At 33.0% G+C, this 20174-nt stretch overlaps 1 protein-coding gene across 4 annotated transcripts in view; it reads right to left on the bottom strand.

Moving 5' to 3' along the window:
* The window catches only part of LOC129230095 (ribosome-binding protein 1-like), a 65353-nt gene that overhangs the window by 30131 nt on the left and 15048 nt on the right, over positions 1–20174 (bottom strand). For 2 of the 4 annotated variants that reach the window (XM_054864490.1, XM_054864492.1), the window contains exons 2-6: positions 10283–11013; positions 8270–8403; positions 5564–5815; positions 3348–3427; positions 2975–3239 (exon numbers count right to left, since the gene is read on the bottom strand). In XM_054864490.1, the coding sequence (XP_054720465.1) occupies positions 2975–3239; positions 3348–3427; positions 5564–5815; positions 8270–8403; positions 10283–10952 (1401 nt within the window). In that variant the 5' untranslated portion in view covers positions 10953–11013. The remainder of the gene's footprint in view (positions 1–2974; positions 3240–3347; positions 3428–5563; positions 5816–8269; positions 8404–10282; positions 11014–20174) is intronic. The other 2 variants (XM_054864491.1, XM_054864493.1) reach the window with 1 other exon arrangement.

Below are 20174 nucleotides of genomic sequence, written 5' to 3'. Positions count from 1 at the left end.
AAGTGAAATTCAACTACAGCTAGATGTCTTAGATTCAGGTAGTCTAGAAAATAGGGATGCTGACTTAATAAAACTGCCTCATTAAAGAATAGAAACTTTGTTTTTGCTAAGTGTATAAAATCATTTATTTATGAAACATCCCTTTTGTGACACAAAAGATTGCTGATAGAAAAATTTACAGATCATTCACTCTAAATCATTATCTTTTAGCTAAGAAAAAACTTTTCCTCCTGTTCTTTTTAAAGAATTGCATAACGTATGGATTACTTCAAAATAAATTATTAATGGCAGTTTTTATTTCAAAATCAGAGTTGAAAACAGCCAATATGTAAAAACGAGGAAAACTGACATGCTTGTCAAGGTCAACACAAAAAATGGAGAACAAAACATTAAAAAAAATTGAGAGGAAGAGAAAGATGAAACCTTCATAAAAATCTTAACTCCCTACACCCCCCCCCCCCCCAAAAAAATAAATAATAATAAAATAAACCACAAAAATGGACCTTCATGGTTATTTTGGTGTTCATATTCTGGACTTGTGATCAGAAGTTCTAGAAGGTTGACTCTAAAATTCAGTTTTGGTCTAAATCCTACTTCCAGAAAGTTAGCATTTTTAGCATGAAAATGTTTCCTAAATACTAAATAATACTGTGTACAACTGTATAATTATTTTCATAAATGAAAAAAATATTGACTAAAAACAGAAATTTTAAAATCTAAACACAGATTATTTTAGATTAACTTTGGGGAAAGGGGAGGGTAGCAAATATTTTTCTGAAAAATTCATTTTTGGCTTTTGTGGCAAGATTTTTTTTTTTTTTTTTTCAAATTCCTTTATAATAATATGACTCAACATCAAAGAATATGTGGACCATCAATTGCATAGTAGGTGTTTCCTTTTACAGTTGCCAAGAATAATTTATTTAATTCAGAAAATTGCTCCAGGCACACAAAATTTAGTTTTTCTCATTTCAAGCATTATTGCTACTCATAATTTTAATTGCCCAACATCAATAACATGTGTTAAAAGAATAGCATAAAAGATGGAGCGGAAAGGAAGAAAACATAAAAATATAGAAGTACAAAAAATGCAACTAGTTTTAAAATTTTCAAAGAACAAATAAGTAATCATGCCACATTTTCTTCTGAATTTGCTGTTTTTGGGCCATTCTTCGGCTATGTGCGGGACAAACGGACGCTTAAATTTCACGATTATTTTGTCATCTCACTTAATATTTTTATTAACAGGGGTAAGTTGATTTTTTAATCTTTAAACTTGATACAAAGATACAGTCGGATCCCGACTTACGCGAGGGATGCATTCCAAGACTACTCGAGTAAGTCGAAATTTCGTGTTGTGGAAAAGTGTTGTCTCTATAAGATTTTTGTATTACCATACCCGATCATTTTAGACATTTTTAAACACCTTTTCAACTGTTTTAGACCATTTTTAACTACATATAGCCATTTCTTACATAAAGAGCTGAATTTGCACCGTACTTTTTAAAAAGCTCCATTATTCAACGTAAAATACTGTTACGATGCACAAAATCAATGGTCAATGGGAGAGAGAGACATAAAAAACAAAAGAATATGGTACGTTAAGTAAGTAGTAAATAATAAACCACTGCACTGTAAGAGTACTATACAGTAGATACAATAAGTTACATTTATAACTTAAAAATTGAAGATGATGATTTATGCTGCGCAATCTGATCGTCATAATCCATACATTTTTAAATATAGTAGCTTTGCATTTATTTTTATAACATTTACATCCATGGTAACACCCCTCTTTCAGGGTCTCTATAATCTACAATACAAGACTAGATTCCAATTTCATATGGTTTGCATTTTGCATAAACACTACTCTGCGAGTATCATATAAAAACTAAGGTCTGGACTTATAGGGATCGACTTCTCTTGACTTTTAATTATGTGTCTAAAAGATTCACTCATACCTAATTATGCTACCTTTGACCCACTTTCTAGTTTATCAAGCATGTCAAGAATTTTTAACTTTTCTTAAATTGTCGCTAACTTTGCTTTTTGTTTCCATCTTCAAACTTTAGGTGAAACAGCGTGCCTAGGTGCCACAATACTTTATCACCTTTCATATTTAGAATAAATAAATGAAAAATGAGGAGTGGTGATATATGTATTCACACTAATAAAGCTATGTTTATAGTGAGGTGTGTGGAACTTAAGCAGCCAGTTATGCTGAAAGAATGAAAGTATTACATTCACAAAGTCAATGTTTAATAGTCAATAACAAAGCCGAAACTTAGCATCATGATTCCTTTCCAAATATTTTCGTGTTGAAAGCGAGAAATTCACTTTAGCTCTAAAATGTGTTGCTCCTGAAAAACTCGCGTTATAGCCATTTCGCATTGTAGCGGGAGTCGACTGTACTCCTGACACATTTATATTTTTACTAAGCAATTTAGTTATTTAATATTTAAATTTATCTGCATGCGTCAGGTGGGGGGACATCCAAAGTCAACATCTTGTAACTTGATTATGAATTAGATTATACTTTTGCTCTATTAATATATTAATGTTGAAATTAATTGTAGATTTTGAGAGTAAGCATTCAAATGTAAAGAAAACATTCTCATTTGTTGAGAAACAATAGTTTAAACCATTGAAAAAAATTACGTTTTGGGCCATTCCATGAAAAAAAAAAACGTTTCCACGTGATGGTTCATACATTTCATAAAAAAGTAATAATTTGAAAAAGTAATAACAAAATTGTTTGCTTAAGGAATCACGCATAAGTTTAATTTTTTAAGCAACAAATTGTTTAGCATTATCCTTTTAAATTATTTTTTTTTTTTTGATAAAATACTTGAGGCGTCAAGTGCAGGACAAAATTACCATTTTCTGTGGAATGGTCCTTTTACATTTTTATGTTTTTGTCACATTTCAATAAAAAGTACAACATTTAGAAGTAATCAGTAATGAGACTATTTACCTGTTCAACTTTTAATTTTTCCTCAAGAGCTTTTTGAGTTTCAACCATTGCTTGATTTTCTTTTAAAGCAGCAGGATTTTTTTTATTGCTTTCCTCAGCCTGTTTCTTAGCCTCTTCTATTTGTGCTTTCAAGTTTTTCACTTCTATCTTATGTTGGTTAACAAGCTGAGTGTGCTGTTCTACCAGCAACATGTTGACTTGTTGTAAATCTTCTTTAGATTTCTTCAAACTTTCATACTCGGTTTTTGAAGGGGCATTACGGTAGCTAAAATAAAGCAAATATTGCAGTTAAATTACAAAACAGATTACAAAAGCCCTTACTAGAAAAATAAAAAAATAAATAAATAACAATAAGAATTGCTGGAAAACTTACTCAGTTTCAAGTTTAGATAGTTTTTCCTTCAGTTTTACTTTTTCATCATCAACTTTTTTATCAACCTTTTCTTTCTCAAGCTAGATGAAAGAAAAATTATATTAATTCCTTAACATAAAGAAATGCAAAGAAAAAATAAATAAATAAATTGAATAAAAATAACCAGCAAATGAAATTACTTCAATTAGAAAGTAAAGGGTTGAATTAAAGCTAAAAACCAAAATCCTGAAGGTAAATAAACATAAAGCACGATTAGGGCTGGACATTTCATCGATATAAAGTCAAATAATTACTTGAACCTAGCAAAAACAGCTATCTAATTTACTTTCTATTTGTACAAAATGCTGAAATACCAATCAGAATGAATATGCAACAATGATGCTGGTTAGAACAGTTCAATGCAAGTCAAAACATATAATCAAAGCTAAAATAAATGATAGTCTGACCACCAATGAGATGAAAAGGCAAACATCCGGTTTACAGGCAGAAAAGGATGCATTTATTAGTTTTCAGGGATACTAGCTTTTGCAGATTTATGCTAGCCTCTGAATTGAGCAGTCACATTCAAATGAGAGGAATACGTGCATCAAACTTTTACCTATCATTCAGATAGGCTAGTCTTAACTCAGTGGCGCAGCCACGGGAGGGGTTTTGGGATTAAAACCCCTCCCAAAACACAAGCACATTAATTTCCTCCATTAAGATCAAGGGAAAAAGCAGAGTATTTGAGCTTTTCCAAGCGAATAGGTTTCAACAAAATATTTTACTGTTTTTAATAATCGGGAAGCAGTCAAATTACTTTTCAATTCTTAAATATAAAAGTTGTATTTCATGATAAGCACCCCACGTCCCCCTGGTATAAGATAGCTAAAATGGTGTCAGTAATGCTCTACAGTGTATCATGGTCCCTCAGCACTTCCATCTCTGCACAACTTCTTTTTAGGGACATCTAGTGAGAGGAAGCCTACCGCACCCGATTTTCTGAGGCTCTTAACCAATTCTCATCGAAAGATCGAAACCGTTATTAGCTAGCATTTGACATTCAAAAATACATGAATGTATTTTAGGAGGAGCTTTTAAGTGATCTCGTGAGAAACACGCAAAAAATGAATATAAGATTAAAGTAAAACTAATAATAAATATTCTGTGCTTTTCCCACTTTCTTCGTTTCATAGTGACATCAATACGAATTATTAATTGCTTTTAAGAAGTTACTTAGGATGGATAATTGCTAATCTGTAGAAATTCTTTGATATTGAATAATTAAGCACAAGGGCACCCATATGCAAAATTTTAAGGGGGGCTCAAAAATTTTCCCCATGGTTTAGCAGAATATTTTCCCCATGGAAACCGATTTTAGTACAGATTAAAGATATTAAAATTTGACAATTTTTTATAACTTATTCATTATTGGCTCATATTATTCATTAATGGCTGGAAAAGAAATTTTTATACATTTTTGCAAAGAAAAAAGCACTAAAAGCAAGGAAGTTCTCATTTCTAAGGGGGGGTTTAAGCCTCCCTACCCCCCTATATGGGCACCCTTGATTGCCTCTTGGAAAGCAACAATTTTTGATTTTGAAAACCCCTCCCAGAAAAATTTTCTGGCTGTGCCACTGTCTTAACTGAAGGTTTGACAATTCCATATAATCCGTGGGCAGACTATTTTTGCAAGTTCTCTACCAACATCTCTTACTGTTGCTTAGAAAGTGATACTATCCACATTTCTTAATGCAGCATTGTATCCACAAATTACTACTTTTTTAAACATATAAAAATAGCATGCGAGATTTCCAACTTCTTTTTTGTAAGTAAAAAGATACCTTAAATTTAGAAAAGGTGTCTAAGCATGCTGTATAGTGTCACTGAAAGCAGGAATTTGATTTGCCTGTCATTTTTATATAATGTAACGGAGACGTTAAACTATGAAACAAAACTTTAAAATAAAAGTTTAAGAAAAGAACATGTGTTTTTTTAAAGACTGCACGGACAATAATCAATAAAAACTGAATTTCTTTTAAATCTTATATTTTTAAGTCATTTACTACATTAATTCTTTTAAAAGGCAACAATTTGCTTTCTGCAAAAAAGAGAAATTGATTAAAAAACATGTAGCATGTAAAATATAGACACACAAATATTTATACAAACTATAAAAATCAGAATTTAATTATAAATGTTCAATGTTCAATCAACATTTTTTCAATAACACTCACCAAACTGTTCTTTTCTTTTTCTGCACTTAATTGATCCTGCAATTGCTTCACACGCAAATTTATCGCTTGGAAATCCTGTTGTTGACGAGTGATTTTCTCAAGACTTGCTTTCTCCTTGGTTTTGAGCAAATTGTACTCCTCTCTTAACTCCTTCAATTTGGATGTGACTGCTTGGTTGGTTTTTTGCTCTTGATCCAGTAAGTGCGATTTCTCTTCTAATGTTCTTTTGGTTGTGGCAAGTGGATCAGTTTTCTATTGAAAGCAATAAATGAAAACTTAGATCACAACAAACATAAACAAACAACAAAAACTAAAAACTTTTAAAAAGATTAAAATTTATGAAATTTCATTGAAATCCTTTCAATAATTATCTGAAACTAAAAAAAGTTCTAAAGATTGAAAATTTTAATGAATTTGAAGAACATACTTCTTCCAAATCAATTACACCAAATTTACAAAAAAGTAAAAATGTTGAGCTTATTATCAAAACTTTATATGTATAGATAACAAAATATTTATGAATAGAAATGAAATGGTTGATTATTAAGGATAACCTTTTGTTGAAAAATTAATTTTGTCCCAGAAGAGAATAAATCATTTTGAGTTTTCAATGAAAGTAAATAAAATTATACAAAAAAAAAAGCTTCAGAAAAGTACATTGTTTTGGTTAAGTATGTCCGAAACTCGAAAGATCAAACAATGTTAAAAAACATATTTAGTACATTACCACCCATTAGCCAGGGCTAAAGTAGAAATACATGAAGCTGGTGGTGTATTTCATGAATGTTAAAAAATGCTCAGTTTTAACCTGAAATAATCAAAAATCATCTACTGCCCTGCGGTTGACATGGATATACAGTGCAGAACCTTTTATCCGGGAACCAAAAAACCGGGAAACCAGAAAACCGGCAACTTTTACCCGATTTTCCAGTCATCTTTTAAAAATACGCCATTTTGACAATTTTTGAAAAATGAAACATTTTTTCTGCAATACCAAAAGAATATGAACGATTTCTTAATAAACACCATATAACTGACGAGAAACTGTTGCAAACACTAACTTCAAATGGTTATCCTTTATGCGGGGCAAAATTTCCGAAAGATTTTCTTGAATTAAAAAGTACATTCGTAAGTCTGAAATTTTCGTGTTTTATTCCAACTGAAAGCTAAGGAAATGAATATTGTCGCATTCTAATGCAGTATTTGATTGAATGGCCTCTAATTAAAGGCATTTGGCGTAAGTGACGTCTCAAAAGTATGGGAAACGCCGAAAACCAGATTCGCGATTTTTTTGGATAGTTAGTTGATCGTGAAGTCTAGAAATCCATTAAACGCAAGACTAATAAGGCTGCAAGAACTCATAAATCAAATTTCTGTTGATATTAACGAAATGCAAAAGCATTAGTTATCAATAGCTACCGTAATCGCAAACACGAAACCTTTACAAAAAATTAAAATAAAAAAAAAGTGCGATCATGAAAGTGAATTATTTTATTACACTATAGTAGAAAATTTGCACATTTAGGTTCAAAAACTTATTTTTTTGCCCTTCCCTTCATTTTCTTTCGTTTCAAAGCATCGAAAAGTGGAAGATTTTCCCTTTCTTTTCCAAACAGAATGTGAGGGTCCCCGGTATTATGAGTTAGGCATTATGAGAGATTAGTAGTGTTTTGGTGTTTAAATTATTCATTCACTAGTAGTTTTTAATATTTCGATATTTATAAGCATTTCTGAACTGTTTTCTTCTTATTTTAATATGCATAACTATTTATTATAGTAATTTAAGTTTTACAAACAATCGTCCAATAGCGTTTTTTAGCGATTCAGAAAACCGGGAAATTCAGATATCCGGGATAGCGATGGTCCCGAACTTCCCGGATAATTGGTTCTCTACTGTATATCAAATGGATGTTATTGAAACCGAGATAAAAAAATAAAAATAATAAATGCATTAATAATCTAAACTTCATATGAGTAAACTTCGAAGAGTCAAATCAATATATTTGAGCTAAGGTCATACAGCAAAATCATTTTTAATGAAAATATACAAGTTCAAAGCTTTACTTGAAAATCCATCTATGTTAACTTGCATTGAAATTCAGGACGCTATAGTTATACAAGGTCAAAGGAGTTTATCGAACATTTCATGCAAAACAAAATTAAAGTTCACGAAATATATCACAGAAAGACTTCTTTTAGCTGAACAAAATTGAGACAACAAGCTAGTTTTAATAAAGTAAGTTGGCCACAAGACAAATTTATATGTTTGTTAAAAATATACATACAAAATAATTTTCTAGAAAAACACAATCCAAAGAAAATTATTCTTTGAAAATAAAGTTGCTGCTGTTACTTTAATATGGTAAAAGTACTTTCAAATGTTTCCCACAAAGCAAAATTAAAAAAAAAAAAAATACTTCATTAAAAAAAACTTTTAATTTTTTACCTCTTTTGATCACTAAATGAAAGTACAGTGAAGCACCGTTTATACATTTCACTTTTATACGTTTTTATCAATTATATGTTTTTTAAATTGGTCCCTGTAGAGTCTAATACGCATTAACATATATCAATTTTACGTTTTTTTTCATTTGTATGTTTTTTATACAGTCTCTTTAAAAACGTATAAACGGTGCTTCTCTGTATAGTTACAGATCATTTTAATAACTATTCAAAAGATTTATAGAAAAAAAAATGTATACAGACCCCTTTTGACCAACCAGTTGAGTCTCGCTGTTTGTTGAGCAAGATGTCAATCAAATTTTGAATTTCATCTGTGTCCAAAGCAAATTCTTTTATCAGAGTGAAGAGTTTAGTAGCAGTCATCTGTTGTGCATCTACTAAAAAGATATATTTTTCAATTAATAAACAGGTTTAAATACTTTGATTGTATTCGATGTTTGACCGGTTATTGTGACTATAGATACCAAAATAATAGTATTTATTTTAAATTCAAAAGTTTTTTTTTTCACGTTAAAATGAAAGAAAAATAACATCAATCAATGACAGTTATGTACAAAAATAATTAACATTTGAACTGCAAAGTACTACACATAAGTTCTTCATACTCTAAAATTATTAACTCTTGATGAGATATGCATATACTTTCCAAACATTGCTTTAAAAACGTAATGAAGTATGTAATAAGATTTCAGGAAGGAAAAAACTTAATTTACTTTATATTTAACTGTTAATCTAGTTCTGAGGATGCTAAAAACTCGGTAGATTTCAATCATTTCTTCAAAAATTACGTGATTAAAAAATTTTAAACACAATAAAATATAAATAATCTGTTATAATAAGTGAAACAATTTCATAATATTTAGTTCCAATAAAATAGGTACTACAATCTTTAAATATATAATGTTGTTGTTTGTGACTATCTAGCTATCTATGTCATTGTTACTCCTCGTGAACGACAGAATCATCAAACTAGGTATAGATAGATTCATAATTTTCCTGGCTACATGTTTAGCTAGGTGTTATGATTGTGCAACTTTAATTAGTGAAGATATTGATTGAAAACCTAACTGTTCGCCTCCGGATCGTTCATATGGAATCACTGTTAGACAGCTTCTCCTTTTGACAATCTCGCTATTCCCCATCATTTTTCTCCAGCAAAGCGGAAGTGCTTTTTGGCAGCCAGCCCGTTTCTCCTTTTTTTTTCCCCTAAGCCACCTTTCGGATCAAAAAAATTATGGCCACTTTTCCCTGTGCTTATAATTTCTATGCTTTAGCAGAAATGTTTCCATCTTTGAATGGTTCGAGCTTCTGGTTGAGAGCACAGACACGGGAACCAGGCTTCTCATGTCTATGGTTAATAGGTGCAGAGGATTAAATGGTTCTAGAGGTGTGTCATGATGAAGATTAATTTTATTCATTAACTAATTCAAATAAATAGTAAAGCTGAAATTGAAATGAAATGGTTAGATGCGTTGGGTTAAAAACTGATGAACTGATTTCTAATTAATGTACCACCACAGGGCCCCCCCCCCCTCCCCCAAATACATTGGCAAAAGCAGTGTACACCAATCCACCACAGGTGGCGAGGTTGAGGCGGCTGCCGAAGGTGGCAAAACTAGCCGCCCTGGTGGCTAGTAGTAACATAACATGCTATGTACCAATGAATTGAAATATGTTTGGCATTGAATTAGACAAAATTAAAAACATGAATTTACTTTAGCTGAGAAAAAAATAAGAATTCTTTACTAAAAATTACAGAAACATTCCATACTTTGATCAATGCCAATATCTTTTCTAAAGTTTTTTTTTAGGCCAGCCCATCTCCTTGACCAGAATGATTCTTTTTGCACCATTGTTACTTATACTCATTGCTAAACAAAGAACCTTTGCAACAAAGTTGTGCAATTTTAAGAACATTTAAAAATGCTACAGAACTTGAAATATTTCTTAGAAAATAAAAGTATTTATTATCTACTTTTTTGAGCAGTGGTTCTCAACCTTTTTGGGAGAACCCCTGCACTCTTGGTTTGATTAAAGAGATTTTTGGTCCCAATAAGTGAGTAAAATTAGGTTTATATAATAGAATTTGTTTTAGTGCTATAGTATAGTAGGTGGTTCGAATTAGCAGGTGGTCCAATTAAGCGGATTCCACTGAATATTTATTTAAAAAAAAAATCATGGGCATTTCAAATGGATTCATAATGAAAGCACACAAAACATAATAAGAGAACACATGCACATAAAAAAATCTCCTACCTTTTTCAACAGACTCCTTCTTCTTTTTCTTGCTTGATGTGCCAGCAGAAGCAGGAACTTGGCTAGCCACAACTGGAACTTCTTTCACAACATTTTCCACAACAACTTTCGATTTCTCTGGCACTTTTGCTGCAGTTACTACTTTCTCCACAGGCTTGGGCTTTTCAACCGGCTTAACCTTCTCAACAGCATCAGAAATCTTCACTTCCTTTTTCCCTTCTTGAGCAGATTTCTCAGTAACAGTAGCAGTTTTTTTAGACTTCTCAGAAATTTCTGGAGATTGACTAGCTGTAGTATTTTTAGCCTTATTTTTCTGTTTCGTAGGTTTAACTTCTTTGGGCTCAATGATTTCGATTTCTGGAATTACTTCTTTATTCTCTTCTGAAAGAACTATTTCGGGAACAACAGGTTGAGTTTCTTGCTCTGTTTTATCTTTGCTCTTTTTGGCCCAACTTCTCTTGAATTTCTTATCCTCTTTTTTGACTTTTTTAGATTTTTGAGACAACTCCTCTTCAATGGTACGTCGTTTCTGCTCCTCCATAGCCTCCTCAAAAGATTTCTCCGCAATACTGTATCTGTATATTAAATATGATATCAACACTAATAAAGTACATGCTATACTTCCTATAGCTACTGGAGAGGAAGCTATGCTTAATAATTCTAAAGACATGATTATTCCTTTAGAAGAATCCTAACTGTCCCAAAAGAACTATTTTTCTGTTTTGCAGGTCCTAAAAAAGAAAAAAAAAAGGTTAAACACCTGAAAACTATATTTATTTATTCATTTTTTTTAATTTTTTTAATGTGCTCTACAAACAATTTCATGAACTGTACAGTATGCTAACACACCTAACTTAACAAACAATAAACTAATTTTTAACTTTAAGCATACAAAAAAAAAGTTAATAAACTGTCCTTTACTTCTTGAAACAAAATGCTTATAATCTTAAGGCTTCACTTCAGTTTTCATAAATGAAGTCTGTAGTCCTATAGAGGGTAATCCTCATAATAGTAAAGAAAAGTAAGGTTTCAAAGAAATTCTGGAAGGAAATCTGTGGCGGACCTGCGTCCAGGAGACCCCATAGCACTTACAACCTTGAAATTTTGTAAAAAATTACTGCAAGTCCCGGGTGTGTGCACCTGGGGTTTTATTTATTTATTTTTTTTATTTAATTTCAATTATTTTTTTCTTCTTTTTTTTTTGTAATTAATTTTTTAAGCTCAATTTTGCATCATGTGCCTGTTATTGCCTATTAAAGGGGTGAAAAATTGCACATATTAATATTATATAGCGTTGAAAAGGGTAGAATTTTCCTCCTTTTACGAAATTTGTTCTAATGCTCTAACTTAAATACGGTGGGAGTTATTTGCGTTTTTAGCTCAAACGTTTTTAGGCTTAGCTAAAATTTAGGCACTACTTTCTTCATTAAATCCATCATTTTACTGATAGATTTAATGAAGAAAGTAGTGCCTAAATTTTAAGCGAAGGATTTGTCCCACAGTTTTCTTTTTGACACCACTGGAAGGAGCGACTTTTTTTTACTCCAGATCTGACTCGACCTATGGTCTTTCGACCAACTAAGATTCTATGTCCAAAAGGAAAAAATTACAAGCCATTAAAAAAAAAATTAGAATAATCTCATCTCCATTAAAATTATTGATGCATTATGTGTGCGTTGCCGCAGTTATGAATTTTCGATTCGCATGTTTATTCTTTCTTATTCACAAACTTTAAGGGTTTCAATTTTAACGGAAAATCTTAGGCTCAACTCAATTCAAGCCTCGAACTAAAGAGCAAAGTATATTACAAGAGACCACGAATATGAAAGCGAGTTTTCAAACGTACAAAACTGCAGTTTTGCAATGCTCAGGAGCCCCTTTACCCTTAAGGTTCTGCAAGTTGGTACAAGTTAATTGAAAACCAGGGAAAAGGGTGCTTTTTGATCCTTTTTGAGCTCATAATACGTTTTTAAATCTGTTTCTTTCTAATTGATCTTTTAAATCTTTGAGACTCAAATAAGATTGCAAAGCAATCTTCGGGGGTTGGTGCGCGTTAGCAAGCAGGGGGCAGAGCTCCCTAGTAAACTTAAAAATAAGTAATGGATAGCGAGGGGCACCACTTTTGGGAGATTCAAATGTCAAAACAACCAATAAAGAAAAAACTGAACTGCACATTTGCCCCTGTGCTAAAACAACATCTCACGTTGATGACTTCTTCACTGGAGCAAACAATTAGATGAAGCTAAAAATGAATTTTGGAAATGAATAACTTCATACAAAATTGTTTTGCTTTGTTCGATTTTCCTAAGTGCTTTTACATGAGCTGTTGATAATTTCGATGATTTATCGGGATCAAGTGATGCAAGCACTGACGTAAAACAAGTTGAATTCGACCTGTTGCCGGATAAATATAAGCAATTAAAAGAATGTGATGCTGAAATATTGGAATTATTGCCAAAAGAAAAATGCACTGAAAAACAGTGTGACGAAAAATTCAATACATGTGAAAAGTTTGACAGAAAATTCCTTACTGCCGAAATCAAACTTAAGCAAGCATTTTCGGATCAAGCTCCAAATTGTTGCAAAGATGCATCACGTTGCGAATATGCGTATAGATGTAATATAGAACTCTAAGATGAACTCTGAAAAAGCAAGTAATCGCAACTGTATTTATGCACCTAGCTGTTCTGTAAATATGTGCAGAAAGTAGTAATGTTTACATACGTTTTTAAAATTGTCCTACATACTTAGAACATTGATATCGAATTACTATTATTTTATTATTTATTGAACTTACTTCAAAATCGATTGACTACTAAAATAGCAACCGATTCATTATTACGTTTCTAGATAAGTGTAATCAGTTTGGTAAAGTTAAGAATAGTTCCCGCATATTGAATTCTACCCTATGTTGGAACCGATGGTATTGGTTAAAACGAGGTTGACTACAGTCAAACCCCGTTAACACGAACTCGCTTAGTGCGAAATAAATGCCATTCCCCGTCAGTTAAAACTACAAATTAGTGTTAAATCAATCGCTTAACACGAAGAGGGTTTAGGCAAAATCCAACACAAGAAGAAGAAAATTTTAAGGACTTGAAGAAAAAAAGGAAAAAGAAAATCCCTATATTTTTTACATGAAATGACTTTCAAAACTCGTAAGATCTGCACTTGAACGCAAACGACATAGATGGCAGCGAGAAAATTCCTCTCCTTGTGTAGGAAAATTGGGAAAACCACGTTGCTTCAAGAAAGTATGAACATTAGCTATGGACTGCTTACAGTAAAAAGGTTGTATGAACAGTGAAATCTTCATCAAGTGGCTGACAAACCTAAATTTAAAATTTCATCGTGAAAATAAAAGAAGTCTAGTTCTGGACACTTGTTCTATATAGAAGTTTAAGGTCTAAAAGCGATTTAAAAAATTTCAACCCATCAACACTGCATTGAAAATTCAGTCTTGCGATCAAGAAAAAATTGGATGTTAAGTGTAATATATTTAAAACACTAAATACTGTGCGAGTGAGTTCTTTCACAAGGATTAAGACGTTTATTGCAGCTATGAATATCTCAACAAAGCAAGCTCTTTCCGGGAAGAAAAACAACATAATAAGGTAGAGCTGTTTCAATTTTATTTAGATTAGGACTCTACTAAATTTTGAAAAATTGTAAGAACAAATTTTACACTTACAGGTACGCAATCATTTCTGAAGATTAGTGCAAAAAGCAATATGAAATTCACCAACTCAAGTGATCTTTATTTGTTAGTCTTTATTTGTTCTTCTCAAATCGTTTCTGATGAAGAAGTAAATCCAGAAAAAAGAATAATCAAAATGGCAAATTATGCTACTTTTATTTTTGATTTGGAACTTGATGTTTCCCGGAAAAATGTACTCAGCCATGTTCATGAATAAATAAATCAGCTTCTGATCCAGAAAACTCCATGAAGCAACAGAAATAGCAGCTGCTGCTGTTGCGGATTTAAATGAAAGTTTCGTTTATTTGTCAAAGACAGGACTTTGGTTTCTTGTAGATTTAGGTGTGGATGTGAGTCCAATCCCGGGGATTCATGCTGAAAATACTCTTGATCAATAATTAGAGAAATCGTAATCAGAAATACGAAAACGTGTTTGTTGACGTGGAAATCTTTTCATAAATACGTATTAAAATTTTACATTTCCTTTTCATTATTTTTTGAATATTTTCAGTCAATGTTTCAAAACATAGTTTGTAAACAATTACCCCATCTGAAATTTCAAATAAATGAACTATACTTTTAGTGGCAATATTTTGCTTGCTTAATTTTCTCTTGATATTATAGTCGCACTTGGTTCTGTCTCTTTCACAAGATGGCTGAAAATTGCAAAAAAAACGAAAATCTTGTTCCGCAGGATTTAAGCTGCAGGTTATTTCCCTTGCTAAAACCACGAATAACTCGGCTGCCTCACCTAAATTTGACTTAAGTGAGAAATTAGTTCGAGACTGGCACCAGAGAGAGGTGTTTAACCAGATTCCGAGAACGTAGGCGCTGCAGTTCGGTAGACCTCAAGATTCAGAAAATTTTCAAGTGGCCAATGGTCACTAGACTCAAAAAACTTGGTGGCCACCAGTTTTACCGTGTTTTGAAAACAGCGCTCTAGTACAAGAATGGGGGGGGGGGATTTCAATTTGTATTTTTTGAAACAAATATTATGAAAGTGATGCTAAAGGAATGCTAACAAGAAATATAAATTATATTAATCATGGAAATATAAGAGGCATTGGGTGAAGGTTGGGAGCTCCTGATTCATTCCACCCATTTTAAAGTTTCATAAGAAAAAAAAGTCATTAAACCAAAAATAAAGTAGTGTACACAGTACCATAGTCCCACAGGGGAAAAAAAGTATTTCCCATAAAAACAACAAATTAATTTAAAATCTTTTTGTAAATCATTGCAAACGCCATGGTAGTAAAAATCAATGTGCACTTTTCAGGTAACTAGTTTAATGAAAAGAATTAATTGTAAGACATTTAGCATGAAGGGAATAGAAAAAATATTAGATAAGCATATGATTTGAATTTTTTCAATAATTAAGATTGTTTTTTTTGGGGGGGGGGAGGGCATAAAAATAATTAACTACAAACCTCCTCCAATAATATGCAATTTAGCATTTACCAAGAATATATTTCCAAAAAAAAAAACATTTTTTTTTGCATTATTTGAACTAAGGGTATGACCAAACAAGGCGACTATGTTCCATACGCATCATCTCCACGTTAGGATGACTATGAAGGGAAAACGATCAAAGGACTGGCTATTTGGCTTATATTTTAATCTGATGCGATTGAAGATTAAAAAATTACAACAGTTATTCGAATAAGTAGAAACTAGCCTCCGTTGTATAAACGATTTTCAATGGAACGTATTCCTAATCGATTGCGAGTATTACCGTCCACATCACAGCAGAAATATAAGATATAGTTTTTTTTCTTTCTATTTTTAATGATGTATAGGATTTTTAATGAAATACAGGATTTATGGGACAACATGGAATATTGTTTATGGCAAAGGAATGATAAAATGGGGCACACGGGGGGAGGGGCAGCTTTCTGCGGTCAAAAACAAGTTGCCTTTTCAAGTTTAAAATTAAATAATTTGTCTTCCTATTTTGACGATTTTTTCAGAATAAAGACTGCGTGAGTTAATTGGGAATCAAATAGGATCGGAACGACCTTCGAGGGTTTATGTAAGAAAACACACAATATGATGGTTTTTTTTTTTTTTCATATTTAAAGAGCCAAAATTTGCAACATATTTTTATACTTTCAGAACAAGATTTAAAGCAAAACATAAAACTGTTTCAGAAAAAGATCAATAATTAATCCTTAAAAAACTACAATTAAGACAAATAGTCAGTTTTTAGCACATAAGTGTCTAAATCAATTAGAATAAAAAAAATGCTCTGAGGATAAAATTTCGCATTTTTCCAGAAAATAATTACGAATTACCCGGGAAAAAAGGGCACATTTTGCGTTGTTATCAATAGTTTGCACTGCAATAAACATCCAATGCCATTTTCGGAAACTTAGGCTCTTAAAAAGTCTTGTGTACTGCCATCTTGGGAATGACCAAATATGGCGGCTACGACAAAAAATAAGAAATAATTTTTTGAATTTGTAGCGGGAAAACAATTTAAAAATAATAAATCTTCGTGAAACTACAATTCAGTTCAAAAGTTTTTAGCACATTTGCGTCCAAGGCAATGAGGATAAGATTAAGTTTTAAGAACAAAATTTTTCATTTCTCAAGAAAATTATATATTTAAAATAAATTAAAAATAAAAACAAGTTGCAGCACATTTTGCGGTGTTTTCATTAGTTTGCAGTGAAAGAAAACATCCAATTCTGCTTTGTTTTTGGAAACTTAGGCATTTAAGCATCGTGTCTACTTCCATCTTATAAATGACCAAAAATGGCGACTACGTTTCATTTTTAGCTGAAAAGACTTTTCGATTAAAAAACGATTTTCCCAATTGACCCTACCATTCGCAGGTTTGTGCTTTAGATGCAGGAAAATTTTCTTCTCCCGATAAATTTGTGGATAATTCCTGTTCACCCTAGGAATTTTTTTCTTTGGAACTATTGAGGGGCAAAAATGGCGTCCGCGGTCCTTTTTTATTTTATTGCCGGCGTCATTTTGCCTCAAAACTTTTTTTTTTTTCAGGAAACATCGATAAAAACGAAGATTAGAACTCAAGGTGCAAAATTCCCTGGGAAAAAATTGGAAAAAAATTTTTGAGGGGGGGGGGATTTGAAATTTCCCTCACATATTTAACTATGTCGTTTTCCATGACAATTCCAGGTTTTTCGGAGCGTACGAACCCCGTGAAATAACCGTATTTTCCTGTGTATTATCCGCGGGCGGCCTATAATCTGCAGGTTCTAAAATGGGCCTGAAGAAAAAAAAGTTTCGTATAATCGGAGGCGGTGTATAATACGATGTAAAAAAATAAAGTTTGAATTTAATATACCATATACCATTTGAGCAACTAAACTAAAAACGTGAAAAGGTAATTACTTTGAAGAAATAATCAAAATTAGTCTGAAATATAATCTAAAATACAATGATTTTGAAATCATGATTATAGTACGCTAATTACTTGAAAAACAGAGTCAAGATAAAAGAGCAAACGCTCTAATCTTGTGCAAATGGCTTCCTAATTCACTGTATTTTTGCTTTTCTTACATGGCCTAAATCGCGTAAGAGGAGCATTCAAGCATCGTAAAATAACCAACATACAGGCAGGCAGTGAGAAAGAACATGCAAGCTTTGTAAAATAAACAACATCCAGTCGGAGTACGGTCTCTATCGGTGAATCCTTATAGTACTAACGCATTGAAATTCTTTTCTTGGGATCTAAATTAAAAATAACCCCCCAAAAAAGTTGGCGACTGTAGAAATTTTTTGGGGTCGCCAATGTTGAAAACTGAGTCGCCACGTGGCGAGTGGCGACCGTAAATCTTGACCTTTACAGTTCGGAACTGCATCTTTTCCGAAAATGGAGGAAGTCCTAAACGATTGGGTTTTGGACTGCAGAAAGAATGAATATGCTGTGTCCCAAACTGCAATTCGTTTGAGAGCACACAAATTGGCGAAAGACGAAGCATTTGTTGCTCTGGGCAGAGCTTTTCCTGCATCAGTCGGAAGTTGTACACTGTTCCTGAAAGCGGCACGGGTTGTGCCTGGTGACTTGGAACATAAAATTATAGAGTTCCAGAGTTACATTATACGAAAGTAGGAAATTCTGTTCGAACTTCCTCAATATGAATGAAACCGCATGTCTTTCAATTTGCCTGGAAAGAGGACTGTAAATCAAAAGGTGGAAAAAACTGTTCTTATCAAAACTACACTGAACACGAAAAAACTGATTTTCCCGTGGTGCTCTTATGTTTGGCCGATGGTAGCAAGATACCGCCTCTTATAATTTTCAAGAGAAAAACCCTGCCACAGAAAGTAGTGTTTCCTCCTGACATAGTGTTTTGGGCCCAAGAAAAAGATAGAATGAATGAGGACGGCGTTATCTACTAGCTTAATACTGTATGGAATTGAAGGCCAAGGGCTGCCTTGCGCAAGGACTCCCTGTTAGTGTGGGATATGTTCCCTGCACACCGTTCTCACGCTGCTTTAAAAAAAGCAAAGGAGCAGAAAACAAGGCTTGTTGTAATTCCTGGGGGGTTGACATCTGTTCTTCAACCCCTTGATGTCGGCATTAATAAGGGCCATGTTAGTAAACACAGGGCAGAGTGGATCAACACCGGTTTACCAATGACACCCAAGTGTGGCAACTTCAGAAAGTCGGACATAGCGTTATTAGTCTCCCAATGGGTAAAGAATGCTTGGGACTCAATCAACCAAGAAATGATTATTAAATAATTTAAAAAGTGTTGCATCAACAACAAGCTGAATTCAATTTGCATATTGTCATTGGAATGTTTGATGAAATTCTTGAAAAAAACTCCAGAAAAGTTATTGACAACAGTTAAATTCGTTGAAACAGTTTCTTTGACGAAATCTTTTTTTTTCACTGTGAGAGTAACGGGTAACCGCGAAGTTTGTTTACATTTCTCACCATGTTTGTTAGAGTAAATGAAAGGTTTTCGATGCAGCATTTTTTAGTGTAGCGTCAAGCATGGAGATCCCCCTCGCACAAAAATACGAAAGTACAATTACCGTATTTTCCGGTAATAATGGCGCGGAGTCAAACTCAATTTAACTTTCTCAGCAACAAAAGTGCGGTCAATAACTCAATGAGGCTTATAAATAGTAATTTTACAACTAGTTTGATCTATTTATCAAAAAAACATATATAAAAATTAAAACCTCGTGCGATGCAAGTTTCCAGGCAACGCACTTTCCACTGTACTAGAAACCTACCATCATGCTCATGTTCGAATAGAATTAACGGTCGATCGCTCTTAACTGGTGACTGACTATTTGATCACCCTATCTATCATATCAACTGGTTGTCTTTTCCGAGCGCGGCTGAGGTGCTAGGGGGCGTTGGCCTGCCTAAAGTCTGGATGAAAATTGTTATACTTTTGGCAACAGGTCAACTATCTCCATGTTTGTTCGTGTCTACGCTTTGATTTTAGTAGTCATAAGTGGTATTAGCCGGACGCGATTCTGAATTTAAAATTTTGAAATGTTTTCAATCAAATCTATGCGCCGAAGTTATACGGGGAAATTTAAATTAAATGCTATTGCCTTGCACAAGTAAATGGCAACAGGAAAACAGCACTGGAGCTGAATGTTGACATTAGAGAATGGCGAAAGCAGAAAAAAGTGGTATTGCAAATGCCCAGAGAGAAGCGTTCTCAACGCCGCGGTCCTGCTGCTAAGTGAACCTGGAAAATGAACTGTTCCAATGGATCAAAAACCAAAGGAAAAACGGTCGCTCCTTATCTACAGTCCTTATTAGGATAAAAGCAAAGCAGATGACTAAAGAGAATGGTCTCTAGGACTTGAAGTGAACCTTCTTGGTATTATCGGCTCTTTAAACGAAACAGAGTATGAGAGCTCGGACAACCGTCAGCCAAAAATTGCCCAGTGACTGGGAACAAAAGAAAGATTCCTTTTTAAAGTTCATTAAAGAGGAAATTGAAAGTTACGATTTCAAGCCATCTGACATAGGAAACATGGATGAGGTCCCTATGTCATTCGACATGCCTGCCTCACATACAGCTGACATCGTTGGTGTGAAGTCTGTCCCCATTGTCGCAACTGGGAATGAAAAAAACAGTTTCACGGTGGTGCTGTCTTGTTTAGCCTCGGGAGATAAATTACCTCCCATTGTGATTTTCAAGAGAAAAACAATTCCCAAAGAGAATTTCCCGAAGGGGATGATAGTGTTAG

This window comes from Uloborus diversus, chromosome 9 (genome assembly GCF_026930045.1).
Source record: "Uloborus diversus isolate 005 chromosome 9, Udiv.v.3.1, whole genome shotgun sequence".
Lineage (NCBI taxonomy): Eukaryota > Metazoa > Arthropoda > Arachnida > Araneae > Uloboridae > Uloborus > Uloborus diversus.
This window is presented reverse-complemented; position numbering and strand designations above follow the sequence as displayed.